The sequence below is a fragment of the Equus caballus genome, chromosome 1, assembly GCF_041296265.1.
Source record: "Equus caballus isolate H_3958 breed thoroughbred chromosome 1, TB-T2T, whole genome shotgun sequence".
In the NCBI taxonomy this organism is placed as follows: Eukaryota; Metazoa; Chordata; class Mammalia; order Perissodactyla; family Equidae; genus Equus; species Equus caballus.
In genome coordinates, this window is record NC_091684.1 from 37,739,497 (window position 1) to 37,767,299 (window position 27,803).

At 36.4% G+C, this 27,803-nt stretch overlaps 1 protein-coding gene across 2 annotated transcripts in view; it reads right to left on the reverse strand.

Moving 5' to 3' along the window:
• The window catches only part of TNKS2 (tankyrase 2), a 61,649-nt gene that overhangs the window by 27,123 nt on the left and 6,723 nt on the right, over nt 1-27,803 (reverse strand). For both annotated transcript variants that reach the window (XM_023642707.2, XM_001502681.7), the window contains exons 2-13: nt 22,005-22,229; nt 19,524-19,619; nt 17,547-17,583; nt 17,305-17,380; nt 16,821-16,915; nt 14,811-14,877; nt 11,929-12,115; nt 10,729-10,850; nt 8,298-8,389; nt 8,132-8,210; nt 5,206-5,377; nt 3,069-3,148 (exon numbers count right to left, since the gene is read on the reverse strand). In XM_023642707.2, the coding sequence (XP_023498475.1) occupies nt 3,069-3,148; nt 5,206-5,377; nt 8,132-8,210; nt 8,298-8,389; nt 10,729-10,850; nt 11,929-12,115; nt 14,811-14,877; nt 16,821-16,915; nt 17,305-17,380; nt 17,547-17,583; nt 19,524-19,619; nt 22,005-22,229 (1,328 nt within the window). The remainder of the gene's footprint in view (nt 1-3,068; nt 3,149-5,205; nt 5,378-8,131; nt 8,211-8,297; nt 8,390-10,728; nt 10,851-11,928; nt 12,116-14,810; nt 14,878-16,820; nt 16,916-17,304; nt 17,381-17,546; nt 17,584-19,523; nt 19,620-22,004; nt 22,230-27,803) is intronic.

Here is a 27,803-nt window from a genome sequence, read left to right on the forward strand (position 1 = left end):
TCTAGATGATCTGCAAGAACATTAAAGTTCGAGAAGTACTGCTCGAGACCAGTGGTTCTGGAATTTTCATGTGCATTAGTCCCACCTCTAGATTTCCCAATTCAGTGTATCTGGCGTGGGGCCTGAGAACCTGCATTTCTGACAAGTTCCTAGGGGATGCGATGTTGTTAGTTGAGGAACTACACTTACAGAATTATACTGCACTATATGGAATGAACTAACAGAATGCTATTGGGTTATGTACCATCCTTGGGAGAGGTAAGAAAGTCACTCAAATAATTTTTTGTGTTCTTTGGTTCAGATGAGGAAGGATAGCTGAGAAAGGATTGAAAGAGTAACACTCAAAATACTCAAGAGTATTTTGCATGAAAACTATGAACATTTGGAGAAGGAAGGCAGCATAGATAATAAATCATGGTGTTCAAAAAAAGTCAAAAGAACATCAATATTAGTAAAAACCTTTTCCCATTTTAAAACATCCTACCCTAAAAGTAGGGATAACCTAAGCCTAATAAATCAACCAGCCCTGGTGGTCTAGTGGCTAAGATTTGGTGCTTTCACCACTGTTGTCTGGGTTTATTTCCTGGTCAGGGAACCAAAGAACCTGTCCGCTGGTTGTCATGCTGTGGCGGCTGTGTGTTGCTCTGAAGCTGAAAGCTATGCCACTAGTACTCCTAATATCAGTGCTGGGTCATCCAAGGAGCACAGGTTTCAACAGAGCTTCCAGACTGAACAAACTAAGAAGAAGGACCTGGCCACCCAATTCTGAAAAAATTGGCAATGGAAACCCTATCTATAGCAGTGGAGCGTCGTCCAATAGAGTGCTAGAAGGTGAGAGGAGGGTGCGAAAAGACCGTGCAGGGTTCTTACTCTGCTGTACACAGGGTTGCTAGGAGTTGGAATCAACTCAACGGCATTAACAACCATAAACCAAAGGAGCCAGCTATCAGTAGGTTTACCTCAAGCGGTTTAATCACAGGACTGATAAAGCTCTCTGTGCTTCCCAAACCAGAGCTTGTCAAATACACTGATTCACTGGCCCATGTGATATTTCGTGGGTCTGAAGTCGGGTTCGAAGAATAAGTATTTTTAACACATGTGCCAAGTTTGGTAGTTATCATCAGCCACTCTACTCCCTACCTCTCAGTTTAACTTTGTCCACTCTGAGACCAATTTTCTAATAGGAGGTGTCCGAAAAGTAACTAGCCTGATGGATCACTAAGCAAATACAACTGAGTACATAATTAAGTGTTCACTGAGTAATATACAAATATTATTGTCCCAGTGATTCACACCAAGCCACATGTCTAGAGATACAAATGGAATAGACATGTTGATGGAGATAAACTTCCATGAAGTGAATTTAAAAGGAGAGGTGAGGGAAGACAGCCTGATGCCTATCACAGGGAGAGAGTGAGTGAGGAAGGACTTCCTCAATCCAGTGGCCTTATTTTATTCTCTAAATCCAGTTCTTGCCCCCAATCTCATCTCCTCTTCCTCTATCTTTTCCTCTACACTCCTTCTATCTTTACAAAAACAAATCTGGTCTTTAACATTACGTGTACTGAATATAGTTCTCTACTGTTTAGTATATTTAAGTGGATGAACATTTAAAACTTTTTCTTATCACCCCCTGCCACAAAAAACAAACCCAGCTAGTTGCCTTTAACTCAAGTGACTTGTTTTTCCTCAAGTCAGTATAGTGAGTAATCCTCCTTTCAATACCCTATTAATCTCCTAAGTAAGGACAAGAGAATGTAAATATAAAACAAGCCAAACAATAAAACTGTATTATAATAGCATTTTTTCTTTGAAAAATGAAATTAGTTAAAAAATAAAATATGAAGTTTTTTCGGAGATGATTGTACTATCTACGCAAATAAAGCAGTAGGAAAGGATCACACGGACTTTTAAATCAACTTCCAGAAATCCTTTTATTTAAAAGGACAGTGAATAAATTTCTTCAGAGCTCAAGGAAGTTCAGATGGAACCAACATTCAGATTTCATTCTCAGAAAATCTAAAACTGACTCTGTGGGGTGAGTCTGTTCAGGATTGAGAACACCATACAGGAATACAGTGGAAATGCTTCAAATAGCTACTTCTGCCATGAATCAAATGAGTAAATTTTAAAAATAAAACTTCTTATTACTTGTCAGTGCCGCCTTAAACAACTGTTTTGCAAGTCTGGAGGCAGGCGGAAGGGAGATACAATAAGGTTTTTTCCCCCCTACTAGCTTTGGAAATTAAAATAACATTATCGCATTACTGAAGAATTATTTAATTTACGAAACATGCTGAGTTAATTTTAATTTATATTAGTTGAACTGAAAAGTAGTCATGCTCTTTCAAAATGTTAGGCTTCTAAGTTATTTACGCAGATACACAGTTTCTGTAGGTAACAAATATCTGGTAGTATATAGGCATTAAGACATTACATATGATTCTATAGTAAAAAGCAAAGTAAAATCTGAGGGAAGCGTTATTCTAGAGAAGACTGCTATAGGAGATATGCCACGTAAGAGCTGAAGGTGGCCCCTCTGAGAAAGAAAAAAAAAAAACTTCAGTTTAGATGAGTTGAAGATTATTAGGAGACAGTGACTCTGAAAAGCGGCAACACTGTATTATCACCATATTTAAACACTGGGTCCTCACAGAGGTAGAGGGGACAAAGAAATGAAGAAACCAGAAGAAATGTGTAGACAGAATGACACATTGTTTAGTCTTCTTCCCTTGTTTTATGTGTCATATGTAAACAATAGTGGATAACAATCTGATATGCCTTATTCTTTTAAAGGGACAAATGAATAGGTTCTTTAAACAAAATCAACTTCCACAAACATGCAGTTTATTTAAATCTGTGATTGCGATGTATTTACTGAGATCCATGTGAAACCAAAAGTTTCTTTCATTACTTAATGATCCTTATCTGCAGAGAACTAGATTAGCATTATTTACCTTTTAAAATAAGGCACATATAAATAACTAGGCATTTCACTACTACAGATTCATTAAAACACTATCAAAATAAGAACCCAAAGTTAACAAAAATATAAGATCATATCTTACTTTTACAGTTTCTACATCTCCAGCCTTTGCAGCTTCCAGCAATTGTCTGTCTGCCTCTGAATTACCTAATGGGATCCCCTCTAAAAAGAAAGGAGGAAAGAATGATTAACTCTTATTTAGAAGGTGGGACCAAGTTTTAAGGGTGGCATCTTATCTGAAAGTAAAGTCCTTCAGCAGTTTGGTAGATTATGTAGGAAATCTCCATGGTAGTAGGAGAAAAACAGTAAGACTTCCTTAAATCTTCTTTTTGAAACATAATATATATATATGAAATGTATGTAAATGTGAACAATTAAAAATGTGATTTAAGCAATAAAAAGGAATATCTACTGGGCAAGTCACCTGAACTTTTTGGGCCTCAGATTTTTTTCTGTGCTAAAGAGAGAAGTTAGATGAGAAGATATCTAAATTCATTTTTAGGTCTGAAATTCCATGTTTTATAGCTCATTTTAAATCTTGCAGGAAAGGAAGAAAACATGTACCTTGTATCTTAGAACAAAATAAACTCCAGATGGATTAAAGACTTAAGTATAAAAAAAATTAAACGTTAAAAATACTAGAAGAAAATACTGGTGAATATTTTTTATCTTGGAGTAGAAAAGTGTCTTAGAGTTAATACATCAAAGTCAGAACTAAAATTGATTTGAAAAATATCTGTCAGGCAATAATAAAGCATTAAACAAAGTTACAGGCAAAGAACAAAATGGAAAAAATACTGCTACATCGTAGGAATGCAAATTAAAATGAGATACTGGGTTTTTTTTCATCTATTAGTGGGCAAAGAGCAAATGGGAGAGCTGCACTGACAATATTTCTATAATTTGCATTTATAAAAGCATCTATTATTGGGCTGGCCCACTGGCATAGTGGTTAAGTGCACGCATTCCATTTCAGCAGCCTGAGGTTTGCAAGTTCAAATCTTGGGCACAGACCTAGCACCACTCGCCAAGCTGTGCTGTGGTGGCATCCCACATAAAATAGAGGAAGATGGGCACAGATGTTAGCTCAGTGACAAGCTTCCTCACAAGAAAAAAGAAAAGCATCTATTACTTCTGTAATTCACACACATTCACCCAAGGAAAAGATTAAGAATCATAATACCTAGTGCTGACAAGGAAAATAGGTCCTGTCATACACTATTAGTCGTAGTGTAAAATGGCACATGACAACTTTTTTAGATGATTTAACAATCATATGCTATCCTTTGACCTGGAAAGTCCACTTGATAATTTATTCTAAGACACCGGGCGGAAAGATAACAGCACCTAGCATAAAACTAGCAAGACTGTAAATGTCCATCACCAGCAACTGAATAGGACCAGTGTTACTACCCCAAAAACTGACACTGAAACAAATGTGTGGCATATGGGTAAGTAAAGAAAATCTTGAAAGCAGTCTTGCTCAATTTTGGCAGCTTCCAGGTTTTATCAACCTGTCTTCATCTATGCAAGCAGTGATTTTCTCAAAATGTGGTTTCCAGACCCTAGGCATAAAGATCATCAAGGTAAGTGTGGAAGATACGAAAGGCTTGATCTGTTACATTTCTTCTCATTTGAGCTTTGAGATGTCAAAGACACTTTAAAATTTATGGGACCAGATTTCTAGACTGAAACGCTCAACCTATGCCAAATGTGTAGATATTTGATCCACACTGATTTGATTTTAAAATGTAACGAATATCACTATATTCAATAGTTCAATATGTTTTAATAAGTCAAATAGTTGATTACTTTGTACAAATTCTTACATGCCTTATGGATGAAGGACCTAAAAAAAGAGTGAATAGGCAGAGCCAGTCTGTAGAGTATTATTTATCACTATGGTCGTTGCTCTACTAAGAAATACCTACCTTTCCCAGTTTTCCTTTCTTTAAAAAGAAATAGCAATTATTGTATCTTACTCTTAAAACCTTTCTAGATAAAAACTTAAAAGCCAACTATTTACTCAGAGAAATTGGGCAGCAAATGCAACTGGAACAAAATCATGATTAAGACTTAACAACAATTGGACATAGAGTATGAGTTAAAAAGAAACAGGCAAAAATTCTAAAAAATTCTTTTACTACCAATTCCTACATGATATGTGAAAAAACTTAAAGGTTAATTAAAAAAATTGCTTTCATGGAAGCATTCAATACCTTGAAGAAGTTGCTGCACATTTTCATTTCCCATCTGCAAGGCAGTAAAGCCCTGCAGGGATATAATGTTAGGGTCGCACCCATAGCTCAGAAGGAGGCGGCAGGTCTGCAGATGACCACAATGTGCAGCTCTGTGCAGAGAAGTCTGACCAAGATTATCCAAAGCGTTAACCTTAACAACGTAGAAAAAGCTGAAATTAGCTTGCAGTGCAAAATTTAAAACCATCCAATCACGTATTTAACACTTGCTACTTATTTAAAAATCTCAATTATTTTCTTATTATCAGTGCCAAAGCAAGTATTTTTGTTCAAATCTAGAGCATAAATTCACCAATGCATGAAGCTGACATCAGAAAGAAGACCCAGTTTTGGATTAAAAGTGTGAAATGTTGAATAACTGTTGTGTTTAGCATTAAAGTATTCATAGATTCACCACGTCTACAGCTAGACATTGCCTAAGAAAGCCTAAACCACGTATTTTTATGGCTCTGAGATCCAGAAACATGGGGGCTAACCTCAAGACAGATAATAGTAACAAAGCAAGAGAGTAAATTAGCATTAAAACACTTATTTCTATGGGCTTAATCTTCTACCTTATTTATCATATAAAATAGAATCTGTATGGATAAAGACACCATGGCATATTCACACAATGAAATACTTTTCAGCAATAAAAAGGAACAAACTATTGCTATGTGGAGGAATCTCCAAAAGGTTATATATTGAGTAGAAAAAGTCTTACACAAGAGTATATATTGCATGATTCCATGGACATGAAGGCCTAGAAAAGGCAAATCTAATCTATGTCAGAAAAAATCAAAACCGTTGTTGCCTCTAGGGGTGGAGACTACCTTGGATAGGGCACTGCCTCTGCCATGACATAATGTTCCGTATCTTGATGAGTTCTGGTTAAACGGTTGTAAGCGTTATTCAAAATTCAGTAAAACTACATTTAAAATTTGTCCATTTCACTGCATGTAAAGTTCACTTCCAAAGAAAAACTGTAAACAAATATTCACCTCTAGTTGATGCCTATGTACAAGTATTTAGGGAGATGTGTACAGTAATTTGCAAATTACTTTGAAATCTGTCAAAAAATAAGATATACTGGTGGATGGAAGGAGAAATTGATGGATATGTAATAAAAAATATAGTAAAATGTTAGTAGAATCTAGGTGGTGGGTATATAGTTATGCTCTGTAAAATTCTTTCAACTTGGTGGTGTTTTTGAAAATTTTCACAGTAAAAAAATCACCTGTAAGACTCCCCTTATCTTAACCCCACTCTCACCACCAGGAAAATAATTCTACAAAACATAACTGAGAAATTAAATTCCTCAGTAATCAACCCTGTGGCCACTAGTGTTTATTGAGACACTGTCCAACTCATATTCACGGAATCAGAGAATATTTGACTAGAAGCATGGTAAGACTTTCTCAATGCATCTAAAACTAGACTATAAATAGCTAGTCTTCACCTTTACAGAATCTGAAACATCAATTTTGAATGCTCAGGGCAATTAATCTATTTATTCACATACCAAAACTCAGTGAAATGTGAAATACATCTAATTGAAAACTTTATTTGGGTACCACTCTGGGTTAAGATTAGGGTGACCAACTTGTCCTGGTTTGCCTGGGACTTCCCTGGTTTTAGCACCCAAAGTCCCGTGTTCCCAGAAATTCCTCAGTCCTAGACAACTCTGAATGGACGGCTGGTCATCCTAGTCAAGACTGTTCCAGTGAGTTTCTCAACTCAAATTTAATATGCATCCAGATAGTCTTTGAGTAACGCACCACCACTGTATGGTGCAGCCAGTACGAAAAAGGCAACCAACGAAAAGATACAGAACAGACAGACAAGTGAGATATGCCAAGCAGTAAGCAGAAATAAACTTTATTTTTTCAATAACTTACAATAGGAAAATTGAGGTTATACATTATCAAGAATTTCCCCAAATCAAAGAGAAATTAGGACACTGAGAGACAACAACAAAAGAAATTGAAGCATTCTAAGTGGTTCCTTGACTGGAAACCCAAGGAAGGACAGATCAGAAAAACTATTCTGCAAAGTTCATTTAGGGAAGAGCCTCAGGGGCCACCCAAGGGGGAAAGGGGTGTCTAGTCCTTTCTTCTCCTTTCACGCAGAGCAGCTCCATTCTTTCTGTTACGTAATGAATTTCTACCAAAGATTTTGTTTGAACAAGGCTAGGATCTGTGGCTAAAAAGTGTGAAAACTGCTGAATTAGGTGTCATTGCTTCCAGTCTGAGATGCTATGTGTATCTCTTACTGAGTAGTATTTTTTAAAGTTCCTGGGTAAGAAATGATGATTTCTAGCCTTGATGAAAACATAATTATTCCATGAATAAAATGCTTTGTGTACAAATGCCAACTAAAGAACAGTAACTTCCCAATATGGGGATTTATGCTTTTAGTCAAGTTATTTAAATAATTTATTTCCTTTTGTTTCAAGTTCTTTGGCTTAGTCACAGAAATAACAGAGCATAAGAAAGACTGTGGCTGGGGTATATGACAGGAGTCATCATGGTAACCAAGGAACAGAAAATACAAGTGAGGAGGAGACTGGAAAAGATAGGTCAGAATCAGTACGTCTCTGGCTGGGGATATTCTTACGAGTGTACTGTTAGAAAAAGACCACAAGGATAACTTGACTAGTGGGGCGTGGTTAAAAGGAATGGAGAAAGAAAGATATACAGGAATAATATATTTTTGAATAAATCCATAGGCTTTTCTAGCAAAAAAATTAAGATACAGAAAAAGTATCCGCCAGGTTATTTTAAAGTACAGATTATGAGGAAAAAAGTAATATTTACGACAGAGTAAATAGTTTACAAGTAAGGCATTTCCTCTGCTAAAGAGAAAACAACTCATTGGATTACCAAAGATTACCAAAAAGGAAGTATACCTTTGCTTCGTGTTTCACCACTACTTCGACAACATCATTATGAGCTTTCTCAGATGCCACATGTAGAGGAGTCAAGAATCTTAAAGAGAAAAAGTCAGCCAGACAATGAATGTATTTTCCAAAAAATAAAATATCAATAATTTTTAATTATTAAAAGTATACTTACTCTTTAGTCTTTTCATTGATGTTTGCGCCTTTTCTTAACAACAGTTCACATATTTGCTTTCTTTTGGGATACGGAGATGCAGCAGCACAATGCTAGATAATTTAAATTGCAGCATTAATCAAGGACTATACATAACTGATTTTTATTTAAGAACATTTGTTTCCAATCAAGAACAATCGAGAAGTCATTTCACTTCTTCGTTTTATTTTTGACTTAACTTTGCTCTTCAAAGACTTTCTATTGGACAAAATGCACAATGATTACTAAATTGTGACAGGGCCTGAAAAATCCTATCTACCAGGTGATACCAGTTATTTACCTGAATATTTATCCTGATCAAGCTTTACAGTTGTCCTACATCTTTGAAAAAGTCACTACTAATGTGATGAAAAACTTAATGTGACCAAGACTCCTTCCAAAACTGTTCCCAGATAACAGTGTTTACGTTATTTTAATAAAATACCCCAAAAGTAGGGGTTTCTTTACATGACGAAATAACAGAGCACTCATCAGCTCTGGATTCCGCTTGATATCATCATCGATGGAATAGTTAACAAGCTGAGCGGTATTTATTTCTTTCTCAACGAGTTGCTCCAGCAGAATAAGGAGCTTGGATTATCTGTTTGGCAAAATCAGTGGTAGAAAATGATACACTCTGAGTTGGAGGCTGCAACATCTATATCTATGACGTATCAAAGAGGAAAGGAGACAGGAGGTAAGGTTTTGCCTGTTATAAACCTAATAAGTATTCATAGTCATGTACCAAATCTTTGCATCCCCAACATCCAGAATGATACTCAGATATGACAGGTGTTCCATAAATGTCAGAATGAATGAATGAATGAATGACTAAATCAATGTATATATATGTTAAGTTAAAACTGAAACCTGATAATTCATGGAATGAAAGGTCTGGATAATTGTTAAGCTAAGTTGCTCTTACATCTAAATACACAGTACACATGAAATTTGTTCTCTGATTATAACCGGTTAATTATAAAGCTTATATGATCTTCATGACTTTGCTTCAGATTCATTCTTTGATGCTGTTGCTGTCACCAAAATCATTGCTTTGCCCTCAGTAAAACCATTTCTAATTGGTGAATATAGCTCCTTTGGTATGTTATGAGTAACCATCCCAGGACATCCATCAGGACAGTACAGAGAATGGAAATAGTTTACATTTAAGAATTCTTCATCAAGAAGTTACTTCACATCCATTTCAAATTGCAGCCCTACTCTTCCACCCCACCCTGGTGCAGGGGCTGTAACCTCTGGAAACCTGGAAGACATGCCCCTGCAAAACAGCTATCCACCAATACTTAACTCCTAGTATGTTTTAAAGTCACTAACAAAAATAAGTCATTTAATAGCAGAATATTTAGGGGAAAAAAACAAGTAGTATTAGCTTTTCAGACCAGAAAATTTTCCATGTCAGCTTTTCTCTGTACCATCTTGATGTTGTTATGATTTTAATTTTGAACTAGCATTTCTTCTTAGTTTGCAGCTTTGCTATTTGTTTTTTTTTTTTTTACAAGTTAAGTAGTAAAAAGGTCTAAAATGCTTTCTGTAGGTTTCTACATAAACTTCACAGAATTGACACCATGGCATAAGGAAGAAAATTAACCACAAAAGACATTAGGTAAGTAAGGCTACTATGAGTTAAATCTGCCCCTAAACATGTCAATTTACTTAGGGTTATCTTCCCTCATCCAAAGCACATTCTGCACTTCATACAGCAGGACTTACTTTGTTCCTTTCAAATTTCTACTTCTAAGGCAGCCTCTGATTACACCATTACCTTTCCTCTCTTCCATTTCTTATCCCTACTAGCTCCCATTTCTTCTGACTGCTTTTCCACAGACTCCCCAATTTTTGCCTACTTTGTTACCGCTCCACAGAGCTGTCATTACCTCTATCAGGGACATAGCCTCTACTCACACAGATACTTTATTCACACAGTATAGAGGGGATATACACAGACTTCAGATCTGATTTTGGAAAAAGTTTCAATACTGGAAGGAAAACCAAGTGATTTTTATCTTGATGGCAGAATTATTTTATTTTTCATTACTTTCAGTAAGTTCCAAATTTTCAACCATAAACATTTATAATTTTCATAATAAAAAACACAAATGATATTTACCATTTATGATAATAAAAGTTACATGTAAAATATACCAGTATATGAATAAAATTTTTTTCTGGAAGGATACTCGAATAATAGTATTGCCTTTTGTGGGGTGAGGATATTTTTCTGTATTGTTTAAAATTTTTTTATGTATGTGCAGGCATTAATTTTTAAAAAGCATGAATTTTTAAAACACTTCTATTACTAAAACTTATCCTGCATCATCAAAAGTAGGACATTATGATTAGTTTAGCATGTTTTTAGTTATAGTATTTTTAAAATTTAAATCTGAAACATTACCAATGCTGTTTCATGTGTTTGAGGATGCTTAAAATTCACCATTTCCAGAGAGAGATGTTTTTTGATTCGTGTAACATCAGCTTCCCGTGCAGCTTGCAGCAATGAGTGGCCTTTAAATTCATCTAAATGAAGAAAAAGCATTTAAATCTGCATCAGAATTATCAAATTGATGGAACTTAGTAAAAGACACTTAGTATTTTTCTTGAAATCATCTTCAAAATTATCTATCAAAACAGCCAGATAGAGGCTCTAAACACATTCTCCAAATATAACCCCTGAAAAGGGAGACAGTGGTACTCCAGTTCCCCTCACTTATGACCCAATTCACCCCCAAGTATATACACAGATTTAGCCCATGGCCAACTCAAGGTCTATTTTGGTCTGGAGGCATCCAGAGTACTGTAATACATTCCCAGACCAGAGAGTTCTAAGAATTTTCTAAGGCACAGAACTTTTCTCAGTAAAGGAATAAAACAAAGGGGATCACAACCCTACACTAACATTATGGCAGTGGCAGGTGGTTTTGCTCACATATCAGAGAACTGGGGACTAGACAACTTGGATATTTCCAAGGGTCACCTACTGATGAACAAATGAAAGAGGGTGTTTTCTCAAGATTCCTCTCTTTTATTCACCAGACCTGTGAAACCACCCATTATCCTTTATTGTTCCATAATAAAACAAGTTTAATACAAGTTTCCTGTTTATGTATAGTAATACTATATCTGAACTAGGTGGCTATTTCTCATTCTACTTCAGTTGTAGAAAGAAAACCATGAAACTGCCCAGATATCGAAGAATATTAGATGGTAAGATCTGGGGACTATGTCTACAAGACAGCAATCCTACAAATAACAGTTTGACTTCATAGCAGATTAACTAGAAAGTCATATCAAAGACAGGAATAAAACCCAAATTCTTTGTTTCCAAAAGCACACCATCTATAAAACTAATACATATAAAAAGCATTTAACTTGAATTGAAAAAAACAAAAATATTATTGTCTTTTCATAGCATCTTAAGAGCAGAACAAGTAGAAACCTCCAAATGATTAAATATGCTAGACTGAACAACAACAGATACCCCTGGCTAAGGAAAATATTCCATTACTTAAAATTTTCCAAAAAACAAACAAGAGAGAAAAAATTTCTAGTTTACTGATATAATATCCTAGCTGAACAGTCATCATTTTATACTTACATGCTAATCTTTCTTTTAACTGTGGTGTGGGAGCCAAGTCTATGGCACTTTTATTGTGACAATTCAGCAGTGTTGGATCTGCACCATAACTTAGGAGAAGAGAACACACTTCAACCCTGTTCTTAGAAGCTGCCTCATGAAGAGGAGTGAATTGCCACAAGTCCATTGCATTTACACAGGCACCATGCTGGGGGGGTGGGGGGTAAAGCATACATTTAGTGTTCAATTTTTAAGAGAATTTAGAATTATTAGTACTGTCTAATTTAACATTATGCAAGTTTAAACAAGTTCTGTTCCCAAAGTTCAGTTTTTAAAGTAATTGCTATTTCAGAAAGAGAATACATTTTTTCTCCCCACAGAAAAAACAGCAGCTGGCTGCTAGATCTACCCACAAGGGCCTATTTAACTCTATTGTTGTTAAAAACAGTTAAGAATGAAGATTTATATTTAACCTGAATCTCTTCCAAGAACTAATTTTTTCCTTTTTTGAGGCATAATTTACATATGGCAAAATGTACAGTTCTTAAGTGTACAGTTTGATGAGTTTTGACAAACGCAAATTATCTGTCATATCATCACAGGACACAGGCACACTGTGTCTAATTCCAGACACAGGATACTTTCATTACCCCAGAATGTTCCTTCATGCTCCTTTTATAGACAATTCCTGCCCCCATTCTGATTGTTAGCACCGTATATTAGATTTACCTGCTCTTGAATTTTATAAAAATGAACTAACACAGTATGTACTTTTGTGTCTAGCTTTTTTCACACACAATGTCTGAGATTCATTCCTGTTGTCGTATCAATAGTTTGTTTTTATTACAAAGTAGCGTTCCATCGTATAGATAGACCATAATTTACTTATCCATCATCCAATTGATGGGTATTTGGACTATTTTTACGAACACACACTGTCATTTCTCTTGGATATATCCCTAGAAGTGGAATTGCTGGGTCGTATGGTCGATATATGTTTACTTTTATTAGAAACTGCCAAACAGTTTTCTAAAGTGGCTGTATTATTTTTGCATTGCCACAAGTGATGTTTGCATTCCAAGCTCCACACACTAGCTAATACTTGGTATTGTCAGTCTTCTTAACTCTAGCCATTTCCAAGTATTGGAACTGGGCGGACCACAGAAGTCATTCTAGTTCAACCTCTCATCAAACAAAATCTCTTCCAGAGCATTCTTGCAGAAGGCAAACCAGCTACTTACTCTTTTAGTATTTTCAATAATGGGAAACGAATTCTCAATTAACAAGGCTTTTTATAATTACTAGATAATTCCTGTGGTTAGGAAGTTCTCTTCTATATCAAGTTAAACACATGCTTTAAACTTTGATCTATTAGTCTTCTTTGGAGCAAAAGGGATCAATATTCTTCTTTACAGTATTGGAAGGTAGCTCTTATGTTTTCCTTTTCCAGTCTAAACACCTTTAGCTCCTTCACTCATTCTTCTTATTAGATCGTTTCTAGACTTCCTATCACCCTAGTGGTCCTCAACTAAATATACTTCAGTTTAAAAAATTCATTAAAAAAATAGTGAAAACTTAGAATAACAGTAGATTCTCAATGTGGTTTGACTGTGAAAGTACAGTGCAACCATTATTACACTTGCTCTCGACACTATACTTCTACTACTGGCATAAAATTATGTTAGCTTTTCAAGCAGTCGCATCACAATTTGTACAGTGTCCTGATCAGGAAAAGCAGTCACTCAATGTCTGCTGTTAAATGCCTGTTTCTGCTAGCCAGACTCTTTAGCAAGGATTGCCAACTGACTCAGTGTTGCCCAGGACCTCTGCCTATGTTCCCTGTCCCTATCTACTTGCTTTCTCTTGAACTTGTCTACTCAGTAAATGCCTGCACCCTCACCTCAGCTAACCTGCTCTATATGTAGGACCTCTAGGCAGCCTCCTATTCCTATTTCGTGAACACTAGGTCTTAGCAAAACACCATTCAGTTGTCTTTAAGACCCAATGTGATGTGTCTGATGTTTTACTCTCATCCACAACATTCCACATGTTCCAATGAATTCAAGATTCAGTTTTACAATAAGCAAAAGCATTACTGTTATAAATGTAAATTTTGGAGCCACATTATAAAGTTAAAAAGGCTTATGGGCTACTCAGTGTATCTAACCACTATAATAAAGTTGTTTCTGTGGGAAAATGTATTCTGTGGTAGCAAATGCCCAAAAGGAAGCACAGAGGCATTAGAAATAAATGTCCTCTTTCCCGTACATGACAGCTGCTGACAGAATGAGAAAAAGTATTAAAGGAGCAGAATGGGTACAGAGTGAGAGAAGTCTAAAGAATGTTCAAATACATATGTAGAGATGGGGGGACAAAAGGAAATGGGTGTGGGTAACATTCTTGGATCCACTCTCAAGGAGAATACATATCTTCCCTTCTCACCTAACAGGGAGCAAATTAAGTTTCTTGCCAGCCCTGGGAAGCTGCATGTTAAACAACAGCCACACAGCATACTGGAAGAAGTGAAGCTTACCAAGTGAGCCTGTTTCAACCCAAATTACAACTAAGCAAGTCTTTCAAACGTAAATGGTGGTTTTAATAATACACAGTTCACTAAAAACTACTTTCTGATACAGTCAACAGTTTTAAAACTTCACCTTTAGCCACAAATGACAGAATCACTTAAGCTGCTATTGGCAAGACGGTAATGCTACTTTATATTTAAAATCTTATCGTATCTCAAAAATCTCAAAGGAGTCAGATGCTGACCTATCAATATCTACATTTTATAATGATTATAAATACTTCTATATCCACCGAGCACTAAAAACACATAGAAAACAGATATACTACGTATTTCAAGTAATTTTATATGATTATAAGAAAAGTACAAGAGAACTAACCTTGACTAGCAGTTCAGTTACTTCATAATGACCATAAGAACAGGCATTGTGTAAGGGTACCAGATCACTACAATAGGAAAGGGGAGGAGAAAGCCTGTGTTATTAGATTCCCTAGGCTTAGTGTATTTAATTTTATTTAAATTTACACTTGGATTTAAATAGCAAATGGCTTATATGTGACCTTCTAGTAAAAGTGTATAAAATTTAATAACATCCATTTGAACCCTAAGTCTTAAAAATTCTAATTCCCAAGTCTCTTTCAAATCCACCTTTTTTTTCTGACTGCTACTGCCATTGCCTTAGTTTGGGCCTTTATTATCCCTCCCTGTACTACTGAAATAGCCCCCACTTCAGTTTATCTTCCAAATTGTAGCCAGATTTTTCTAAAAGGTAAACCTGATGTGGTTACGTAAGCTTTGTTTTAATGTCCTTCACTGGTTCTTCCTTGCTTCCAAAAGACAGACCCAACTGCTTAGCCTGGCATACAATGATCTGATTGATCTTCTCTAGCCTTACCTCCAATAACGATATGCTAAACGACTTGCAGTTCCCTGAACGCTTCTACATACACTGTCCCCTGGGTGTAGGACAGATTTCCCTCCCTCTTGGCTTACTTCTAACACGTCTTTTCCAAACTCAGAGCTCAAACACTGGCTCTTCTTTTAAACATTTTTTTGAGCTTCTGTAAGGTAAACTGCTATATGACTTAATAAACTAAAACCCTACTCCTTCATGATGGCAACGGAGGAGGAATTTTCTATATAGGAAGGTACAGGGGAACCTCAAAATCCTGACTCCTATCTTCAGGCTGCTCCTCCTTGGGGATCACTAATTAATTACCACAGACACCATCATGATGGCCGCCCATGGCTTAATCTTTAGTTCCATCTGTCCTCTCTTTAAAGGCTCATGGCTCTCCTCATCATTCTTGATTATACGATTTCCTACTTAACTGTGCACCAATTTCATTTCCAACTGTCTATTAGCTACGTCCACATGAGTTTCCATCATCATCTCATAAAACCAAGAGTTCCAAAAGTGAACTCAATGTTTCCTCCCAAAATAATTTTCCCCCTTGGATTTCAGTATGTGTGTCATTAGGTCTCATTCATTTAGCTTCAGAATTTAAAATATAATAATCTTTTCCTTCCTTTCTTTCTCATCACATGCAAATATTTAACAAATCTTATTCAGTCTTACATCGTAGTATCTCTTGCATCTGTCTTCTTTTCTACTTCCTCTGCCACCACTATTATAGAGCCTCAATATGCCTGAACCTCTACAATGCTCACTCTTCTAAGTGGTCTTTTTGCTTCTAGTCTCCCTCTCCAAACTACCCTACACGTTGCTTTCAGAATGCGTATTCTAAAACTCCTCTTTTAGAAGAATCACTCCTCTTGCTTAAGATCCTTCAATGGCTATCGTGGCTCACAGAACAAAATTTGAATTCCTTAGGCTAGAATACCAAGTCCTCTAAAATCTGGTTCTTACCTATTTTTCCAACCCTAACCTTCATTTCTCCCCTATGCGAATCATCTGCTTCAGCCAAGCTGGCCTAGTCATTGTTCCTTAAATATGCTGTAATATCTGCTGTAGCACCTCCTCTCACACCAATTCGTTTGCACAGAGTGATGTTTCCTAAATTGTCTGCTCTCTTGAACTGAGTCCAGGTCAAGTAGCACCTGGAGGATATCCCAACTACTACTGCCATCACCAAGTTCCCTCCTGGGAAATCCTGTACTATTATCTCTATTTATCACCTCATACTTAGTAGGGAACTTGCATTGTTAGGTATCTTTTCATGCCCCCAACATGTAGTGTATGCCCTTTGAGTGGTAGCCTTAAGGTTTTATAATTTCCTGTGTCCTCAGAGCAATCTGCATCTTGTAAAAGCTTGATGAATATGTATGCTGCTTCATAAGAAATATGATTGTTATAAGGTTACAGGAGTTATTATATAAGGACAGTAATATTTAAGAAATCCTCATTTTTGTTCAAATGCTTACTAACCCTTTATCTTTAGCATGGACATCGGCTCCATGTTGCAATAACAGCTGCACAATCTTTACTCTGTTGTATCCTGCTGCTAAATGCAATGGAGTTGACTGAAATATTAATCAGACAAATTAATGAAATTCAAATAATGGCTTAAAAAAAAGCGTGAAAAAGGTAAAAATCCAAATATGAAATCAGAAATCCAGAAAAAACTTTATAACTTCATTGTCTAAATAAATAGTTATCAATTTTGTTTTTCAAAATCCAACATATATACCAAAGACATAGCATACAAGTTTATAAGTTCATTATTGCAAATGGGAAGCAAACAACTAAACGTTTATTATCAGTAAGGTTTTACTAAGTTTAAGAATTAATCCAAATTACTGCTTAAGAGAAAATATCAGTACTCTTGTCAAAAGTTTTAATTTACAGTAAGATAAACACATTTTCATGTTACCTGGAGAGGAACACAAACTTAGTTGCAAAAGAAAAGTACCTTTCTGCCGTCACTTGCATGGCAGTTGACATTTAATGGTGTAAGTAGAGCCATCATTTTTTCCTCATTGCCACTCCTAGCACACAAAAAAATGTATTAGCAATTTGTATTCTTTATCAGATCCTATGTGGATTCATGTATGCGAGCATTACAAAAATTTAATTCTCTTTTAAAGTTTGCCTATTGTTAAAAAAAAAAAAGGTGAAGTATTCATGGTACATATTTATAACACTAGTACACACCTGGCACTTTCCAAGAGTTCATCTTTCTTATATTCACCTGTGAATTAGAAAAAAAAAATGAGCATAAATTTTAAAAATTTAATTACAAAAGTAATGACAGTTTTATGCATAAAGATGCTCACTAAACTCTATTTAAAGTAGAAAAATCTGGAAATAAATTTCCAATAAGTGGAAAATGGTTAATCAACAGAATATTGTACAGTTTAAAAATACTTATATGAAGAACATGAGATACCTTTGTGCTGAAAGTGAAAAAAAATAATTCAATGTTATATAATGCAGTGTGACCACAACTGTATGAAAACAATAGGCACAGAAAAAGAAAAGCCAAGACGGAAATATACCAAAATTCTTAACAAAGTTTGTCTTAGGTGGTAGGTTATAGATAAGCTTTTCCTTTTCTATTCTTCAAATTTCCTGAAACCAGTATGTTATTTGTATAACAGACAAAATACATCCACAACTTCAATTCAAAAGAAAACAAAACAAGCAAAATCCAACATACCAACAGTACAAAAATGACAAAAGATAATCTATACCGGGGGCTGGCCCCGTGGCCGAGTGGTTAAGTTCGTGTGCTCCGCTGCAGGCGGCCCAGTGTTTCGTTGGTTCGAATCCTGGGCGTGGACATGGCACTGCTCATCAGACCACGCTGAGGCAGCGTCCCACATGCCACAACTAGAAGGACCCACAACGAAGAATATACAACTATGTACGGGGGGCTTTGGGGAGAAAAACGAAAAAATTAAATCTTTAAAAAAAAAAAAAACCTATACCATCACCAATTGAATATAATCATTAACATTTTTATGAATCTGGAAGATTTTTTAACACTAAAATTGTTTTTATTATAATACTTTATAAATATATACACATAAAAACAGGATTAAATATAAACACTTTATGCCCATAGCTTTTATATTTACAAATGAATATAAACAAAACTTTAAAATCAATATAATTTAAATTAACATAATTCAACCTAACTGATAGCGTTTATTCACTTGCTGAAATTAAATCAAACTGCTGCCCACAATATGAATTGTGTACTGATTCCTAGTCCAAAGGCTTCTTTTAATCCTCAAGATTTTTAAAAATGATAAAAAGCAAGGAGTAGCATGGAATAGTGAAGGAGGAAATAAACACTGAACTGATAGCTACAATAAGTGCTCACTTTTCTACAACTCTTTTAAATTTTCTCAGTAATACCAGAAGAAATATCACAAAGTCCAAGCACAAAAGCTCATGCAGAACCCTTCAGGCTTTTTGCTATTAGATTAGACATGGTTCTAATGGTGATCACACAGTAGATAAGAATCCAGAAAACAACATGGCAGAGGACTGCTTAAGAGGAAACACTTTGATGAGGCTGAAAACATGTGAAGTAGCTACTATCACTCAAAAAAGCTCAGCAGTCTAATTTGAACCTAGAGACTACAGCCTTATACATCTTAATAGATTCCAAGGACATGACCATGTTATAGTAGAGCACAATAACTGACACTCTTCACAGTACTGAAATTGGTATGCCCAGAATCCTCACTTTGGAAAAGCAAGATCAGTTACAGCTCTTCGAAAAGGTTTCATTAAAAAAAAAAAAAAAAAAAAAAAAGAGATTAAAATACATTAAAAAAAAAAAGAATAGTACATAGGGTAAACATAAGTTATCTGGAAAATGCAGGAATATTTTTAAAATATCCTGAAAACATGATAGTAACACACAATTAACTATCACCTCTGCTCCCAGTAAGGCAGGAATCATAAATTTAAACACCAATTTAAAAAGAAAAGAAAAAAAGCTTTACCTTTCTTAGACAAGAATCAAATACCAACTGTCCAGATGTAGAAAAGAATAGTAACTGAACTGACACTATTTTAAAAATCTAGTTGAGGTCACTAACCGCAGGAAGCCGACTATCTACCCAGCAAGTCATTCTTAAACTCTTCCTGGAATACCCAAAGAACACACAGACTTACCAGTCAGCACTGCCTTGGCAGACGGGTCTGCTAAATCCAATGCTGTCCTTCCATCTGTATTTCGGATGGTTGGCTCAGCTCCATGCTGTAAGAGCACTGCAAAATAGCAACACTACTTTTCAAAATGATAATCATGGCAATTTGACTTTAGTAAATCATTTTCTCAAAAACTCTGGTCCAGAAGTTTCAAAGTTATTTAAAGACCTTTCATATCCTGATAGTAAATTTTATATTTAAAGGATAAGAATATATAAAATATTTCATTATTTTTTTAAAATTTTTTTTTAAAGATTTTATTTTTTTCCTTTTTCTCCCCAAAGCCCCCCGGTACATAGTTGTATATTCTTCGTTGTGGGTCCTTCTAGTTGTGGCATGTGGGATGCTGCCTCAGCGTGGTTTGATGAGCAGTGCCATGTCCGCGCCCAGGATTCGAACCAACGAAACACTGGGCCACCTGCAGCGGAGCGCGTGAACTTAACCACTCGGCCACGGGGCCAGCCCCTAAAATATTCCATTATTTAATGTATTAGACACATTAAATAAATGTGCCCTAAGCTCAATGTCAGATTTTCCTTTGCCGATAAGTGACTAAGGATAGATAAGAGTGTGTAAGGAAATAAAAGGCAAGTTTGCTTGAAAGCTCATTTTTCTCATTCCAAATGAACACTGCATATGTTAGAAAGATTGTTCTATTAGAACAGAAATGAAATTTCTAAAGCTATGGATAGCCCAGGAATAGGGATCTGTGGGATTAAAAAAAAAAATCACACAGGTAAATTCTTTGAAAAAATAAAAGAAAAATACTCTCTGTAGAGTAACAATCCCAAATCAAAACTGCTACATTACAACCAGAGGCACATAAAAAGAGAAGACTTGTGCTATGCTCTGTATTATTTGTTATATGAAGATACTTCAGCACAGTCTATAAATAAGGAGCTGGGGAAAGACAGGTAACTACAAGCAGAAACGGAAGCCCAGTTCCTGTTCTTTGCTAGGGTTAATATTCATTCCACTCTACTTCTATCTGTAAAGTGCTGTCCAACAGAAATAAAATGTGAACTATAAATGTGAGCCACATATGTAATTTAATATTTTCTAGTAGCTACATTAAAAAAAGATAAAATTTTACCATATTTTATTTAACCTAATATACCCAAAATATTATTTCAATATTTACGTTTTTATTGCAATTAATATAAAACCGAGATATTTTGCATTCCTTTTTTTTGCACTGTCTTTGAAATCTGGCATGTATTTTCCCCTTATAGTACATCTCAATTCAGACTAGCCAGATTACAAGTCCTCAGCTATCATTTTGGACAGTACAGATCTATGACTATATATGGAAAACTCTACATTATTAAAGCTAATTATTTATATGTCTGAGACTCAGGTACCAGAAAAGGATTATGAGCAGAGGGAAGTAGCAATTTAAGATAACAAACAGGAAAGGAGAATTGGGCAGAGGTTACTAGGTAATCAGTTCTGTATCTTTATAAATTACCTAATTTAAACTAAGTGGTGACTTTGGTATAAATAGTGATTTGATTTTGGGGTGAGAGGAGAACAACTTAAGTCCAGCATAGAGCCCTTGGACTTTTCCTAGTGTAGAGAACTGACTTTCTGTCTGTCTCAGGGATTGCAACTATCTGTTTTGCATTAGGAAACAGAGCTAAGGTAGCAGAGTCCAAAATTCCTGACTCTCTGAGGCTCAGAAAAGTCAATACCAGGTTAATGAAAACTCTCAAATAAGCAGCCTTCTCACATATAATTTTCTGTCAGTGATCAATCTGTCAGGCAAATCCTATCTCATTTGTTTAAAGTATTCTAAATGGCTGGTAACTTTTCCTTTAAATGCTTCTTTACCTATCCTGCCAAGTTTATTCTCCTACAACAACCCTGGTTCACGCCCTCATTATTTCTCATCCTGGTTATTCTATGGCTTCCTAGCTAGTCTCCCTGATGTCATCCGTTCTACCCAGCCGCCTACCAGATCACTCTTTCTAAAACATCTCACAGTATTGTCTTCCTTAAAAGTCTTCAATGATTCCACAAATAATATTATCAAGCTCCTAAATCTGGAATTCAGAGCTCTTTATAAAGAAGTCCCAAACTACCTTTTCAACCCTTCTCCTACTACTTTCTGGAAAGGCTCTGGGAAGGAATGACTTGACTCCATCCAAGTTACTGCACTCTTTACCCTCTAACACTCCCTGTTCACTTCCACTATGCCTTTATATGGTTCTTTGTCTTCCTTATCTCCCAAGAGAATCCAAATTTCTAGAGAACAAGAATTTTGGACTCTACTTTCCAAAGAAGTTAAATTCAGTACCATACACAAAAAAACCACTCAGAAAATAGTGGTAAGATTAAATCACGAAGTGTTCTTAAATATTTAAATTCAGCCTGGCAGAATTTCAATTGAGACCCAGAATACCTACAAACCATTTCAGGAAAATTCTAGAAAGTAAATAGTCTTACCGATGCAAACATCAATCTTTCCTTTAATTGCAGCTTCATGGAGAGGAGTATAATTCCAATTATCACGAGCATTTGGGTCTGCACCATGTCGCAAAAGGAGATTGACTACTTCAGCATGACCAAAAGAGCATGCGTTGTGAAGAGGAATAAGCCCCCCATCATCACGTGCTTGGACGTTTGCACCATTCTGAAGCAAGTATTCAACTACATCTTTTCGCCCAAAACCTAGAAGAACACAAGTTATCCACATTTAAGTTCTTCAAAGAAAATATATCAAATTAGAATTAATAAGTACAAATCACGCTAAAATGTTTTTGGATGGAAAATAATAACAGAGTCAACAATTCAAGAATTCATTGATGAAAAGGTAGTCTGAAATATACCACTAACTAATCTTAATGAGAAAGCCAAAGGGTCTCGCTAACACCTTAGGTAGTACTAACTTCAGATAAAGGTAATGAAAAAGGTGACTGCAAGTCCAAAGTTCAAACATTACCCACTCTAAAATAGCACTTCTAATTGCAAATACAGAATATTTCGTGCAGATTTAGGGTGCATACATTCTCAGATGTTCAAAGTATATAACTAACTCTTGCTAGAATTCCTTTCCCACATCTATCTCATAAAATGTTTCCACTAAACTGGGAGACTCAGATAGCAACAAAAAAGATCTGCTTACAGTTTATATTTATTTATATAGTAAAGACAGAGGTGATCCTAGGTAAAGTGTGACATCAAGTGTCATCAAAGGAGCCCCTACTTTGCCATTTGCACAACACAGGCAACTTCCTTCTAGGTAGGAGGCCTCCCTTAGAAACCCATGTCCCACAGTTCTTCTGCAATTGCCCCCATATCAAACAAATCAAAAAAGGCTGACAACACACTTATAGTGGTTTACAGATTTGGTACCAATGAGTTTCGATCTCTTATCATCCCCATACAATAGCACTTAAAACTTTTTTACAGCTAACTGTAACATGAAAAGGATTTCAGGCAAATATGTTAAAGCAGACTGGGAAGCACATATGTGTGTCGGGAGAGACAGAAAAGACCTTTTCACTCATCTGAAATTTTACCAGAATAGTCTTAAAACCACCAAGTCTGAACATAGTCCTAAAAAGACCAGAGTGGGAGAGGAACGAGAAAGCAATGGTACAATCTTTCCAAGCAGTGTGCCTGGGTGGGCCTGGCTGCAGCTGTCGGAAGAGTTATATGGTTGAAGAGATTAACCAGATTCTTTATTAGTTTGTTTTGTTTCAATATAGCTAGGCTCTAGGCACAAAGATGAGTATCTTTCTATCTTGGATTCTCTCTATTCTCAAAGAGCTTACAATTTAAGATGTGTAGAAACAATAAGAACCAATAATTTCAATACAATGTAATTGTCATAATAGAAGTATATATAAAACACTACTAGAGCTCCAAGAAGGGAAGACTTAAATTAGGGGAAAGCCGAGAATAGGAAGGTCTATCCCAGAGGAGATTCCAGTAAAAACATCTGAGCTGAAGGCTTACAGAAACATTGAAGGATCATTAGAAAAATGAGGAGAGATGAGGAGGAGCTGAGCAGAGAAGAGTACTGCGGTTCAAGCAGAAGAAACACAATGTACAGAGGCACGGAAGCATGCAAGAGCAAATCATTCATAATAGCCAGGACAGAGAATGCCCAAGTAGGTAGATGCCAGATGAGGAAGAACCTTATATGTCACGCTAAGGTGGCATCTGGGCTTTGTCCTATAGACTAGTGTTTACCAAACTGTTTTCAGGCAGCAGAATTTTAATGAAGTTTTCTTTTTTTTTAAACTGAGATATAACTGACATATGACATTATATTAGTTTCAGGTGTACAACATAATAATTTACTATTTGTATACATGGTAAAATGATCACCACAATAAGTCTAGTTAACAGCCATCACTACAGTTACAAATGTTTGTTTCTTGTGATGAGAACTTTTAAGATCTATCCTCAGCAACTTTAAAATATACAACGCAATTTTATTAACTATATAATAAAGTTATAAATAAATAAATGACCATGCTGTATATTACATTCCCAGGACTTATTTATTTTATAACTGGAAGTTTGTACCTTTTGACCACCTTCACTCATTTCACCCATCCCCTCTCCCCACTCCTCTGGCAACCACCAATCTGTTCTCTGTATCTGTGAGTTCAGTTTTGTTCCCCCCGCCCCCAAGATTCCACAGTGAGATCATATAGTATTTGTCTTTCTCTGACTGACTTCTCCTAGCATAATGCCCTCAAAGTCCCCTCGTGTTGCTGCAAATGGTAAGATTTCATTCTTTTTTATGTCTGAATAAAACTCCATAGTGTACATATACCACATTTTTTTTTTATCCATTCATCCATTAATGGACACTTAGGTTGCTTCCACGTCTTGGCTATTGTAAATAATGCTGCAATGAACATGGGGATACATTTATCTTTTCAACTTAGCATTTCCTAATGAAATCTTACATAAAATTCCAATATATGTCATGTTCACTGCAAAAATACCCAGTGCCTGGGTACATGTCACTTAAAAAGTTGCAAATTAAGTGAACTCAATTCAATAAAATAAAACTATTTAGGTTGAATCCTCCTTCTTCTGATCACAAAGACCCCAAGGAAATTATCCCGTATTCCTGAGTTACCTCTCAGAAACAGTATGAAAAATACCTCTACAACAAATCAGCGGTCACTGAAGGACAAACAAACACCTACTAATATTTTTCAAAAAAACAACTGTTCTGCATCTTCCTTTGAAAAAATCTGGGGGCTGGCCCCGTGGCATAGTGGTTAAGTGCAGTGCGCTCTGCTTTGGCAGCCCGGGTTTGCGGGTTTGGATCCCAGGCATGGAGCTAAATCACTGGTCAGCTATGCTGTGGCAGCAACCCATGTAAAAAGTGGAGGAAGACTGGCACAGATGTTAGCTCAGGGTTAATCTTCCTCAAGCAAAAAAAAAAAAAAAGGAAAAAAATCTAATACTATCCTAGAAATCAATTCCTATCAGTATGTATTTTCTTGGTCAGAAGTAGCATAATTTAATTAGTTCCTTTCTCATGGATGGTTATGTTGTTTCTAATCTTTTGCTACCGCACATAGTGTTGTTGGAAGTAACTAAAGACAGTTAGGAGAGAAAATTGACAACATTTGGTGACTTCAATTTGAGGAAAGGAGAGAAGGAATGGGGTGACTATAAGATCTCAGAGATACAAAATAAAACAGGTTTTGTTGGATAAGACGATTTGTTTTTGGAAATGCTTAGTTTGAGGTGCTTGTGGAACAGATGTCCAGTAAGTAGAAGGTTGTGTGGATCATGAACTCAGGAAACGATAAAGATGGTATTGGAAGCCATGCAGGAAAATGAATGAAGTAGACTAGAGAGCACTAGTTTTCCACCTGTTTTGTTGAAGAAATGTACTTTCCATCAAATTTCAATCCCTTCTCACCTTGCATTGTAGTCCTTTCTCATCTTAAGGTCTTTGTTCTTTTCCTACCCCCATCAATCTCTCCCTCTCTACTTGATCATTCCTAACAGTATGTAAACATGTTCTAATATCTTTCATTTTATAAAAAATATTCTCCCAATATTCATATTTTCATTTTTCTGTTCCCCCGCATAACCAAATCTCAAAGGATTGTCACCAATGCTCTATCTTCCATTCACTCTTCTCTCAAATTCAAATTCTGGCTTCTGCTTCTTCCTTACGACTGCTTTCACGAGGGTAACTTAAAATCTCCACGTTGCCAAATCCAGAGGATGCGTGTCTGTCCTCATTTTCGTAGACCTCTCAGAAACATCTGACAACTGATTACTCCTTCCTTCCTTCCTGAAACTTCCTCTCCAAAGTTTCTATGACATCACACTATCCTGGTTTTCCTCCTGTCATCCATTCATTTAACAAATGATCAGGGAATATCTACTATGTGACAGATGCTTTTCTGGGTGCCTCAGACATACCAGTGAACAAAACAGACCAAATCCCTGCCTTTGAGGAACTTCTATTCCATGGAGGTGGGGGAGATGTGCAACAAATGCAAAAAGTATGTTAGAAGGTAACTAGAAAAACAGCAGAATAAGGAGTAATCAGAGTGTGTATGAGGGTATATAAAGTTGAATAGGGAGGTCACCAAAGGTCTTGTTGAGATGGTGACTTTTGATCAAAGACTTGAAAGAGAGGGAGTTAGCCTTACTGGCCAACAGTAAGGAGGCCAGAGTGACTGGAGCCGAGTGAGAAAGGGTTAGCATAGTAGGAGATGAGGTTAGAAGCAATGAGGGCCAGACAGAGAGGCTTTGAGACCACCATAAGAACTTTGGCTTTTTTACTTAGGAAAATGGAGAGTCACTGCAGGGTTCTGAGTTGATAAGTTACATGATGACTTATAACTGAAAAATACCCTCTGGCTGTTGAGACTAGACTGTAGGGGGTTAAAGACAGAAGGAGATAAGAGATTATGGTGGTTTGGACCATAATCTGGTGACACTTGTCAGAGTAATGAGTGGCAAATTCTGGATACTCTGAAGGTAGAGCCAGCATAGTTTCCTCATGGACTGAAGGTAGGGTGAGGGTACGGGTAAGAAGGTGAGAAAGGGCAAGCGCGAGGGCAAGAGGAGTCATGGATGACCTCAAGGCTTTTGGACTGAGAAATGGAAGGGTGCAGTTGGCATCAATTCTGATGTGGAAAGCTGCAGATGAAATAGGTTTGTGACAGAAGATGGGAGTTCAAACTCTGGACATGTCCTCTCTCTCTGAGAGCTTCCTGCTTCCTCCACCCAATTTCTAGATGCTGGGATTCAAGACTCACTTCTTTACCCTATTTTCCCTTCTTAGATGATCTCGTCTACTCCTATGGCTTTAAATATTACCTAGATACACAACCCCCAGATTTAAATCTCCAGTCCCGACTTTTCACCTGAATGTTTCAAAGGCATCCCAAACTCAACATGTTCCCCATTTCCACTGACAACTGCCCTAACCCAACCGCCACTGTTTCCAACCTGAACTACTGCAACGGGCTCCTAATTGGGCCTCTGATTTCTACTTCTTTCTCTTGTGACCTTTTAAAAACAACCATATCATATCACTCTTTTAAAATACTTAATTGGCTTCCCACTGATGCTCTTAGAATAAAATTCAATCACCCTACTGTGGCCTACAAGGCCTGCTGCCCGAACTGGCCCTTACCTACTTCTCTAACTTCATTTCATACCACTCTTCCTTTCTGAACTATGATTCAGCTTTCTTTCAGCTCATCAAGTATGCCAGAATTACTTCAAGGACTTAGTATATGCTGCCCTTCTGCGTGAACTGCACCTCCCCTGCTCTTTGCATCCCTCGCTTCTACTCACTGTCTAATCTGTTTAAATATTACCACTTTAAGGAGGCCATCTCTGATCATCCTATCTAAAGCAGTCCATTCTGCCCACCTACATTATTTCCTATCTTAACATTCTATTTATTTGGTCTCCCCCGACTCCTCCACTAGAATGCAAGCTCCAGAAAAACAGAGATTTTTGTCTTTGTTGTTCATAGCAGTATCCTCTGGCACCTATTAAAATTTGTAATTACTGTTTACTTATCTCCTGGACTCTTAAGTTCCATAAAGGGCAGGAGACATCCATGTCTATCTTAGTTCATCATTACTTCCCCAGTGTCCTTCGCACTGTGTGGCACATAGCAATTTGTTGATATTTGCTGAATACATCATGTTATGAGAAAAGGAGACTGGGAAATAAAACTAAGAGAGAGCAGCATTGCAGAAGCCAAGAGGAAAAATTTCAAGGAGGGAAAGA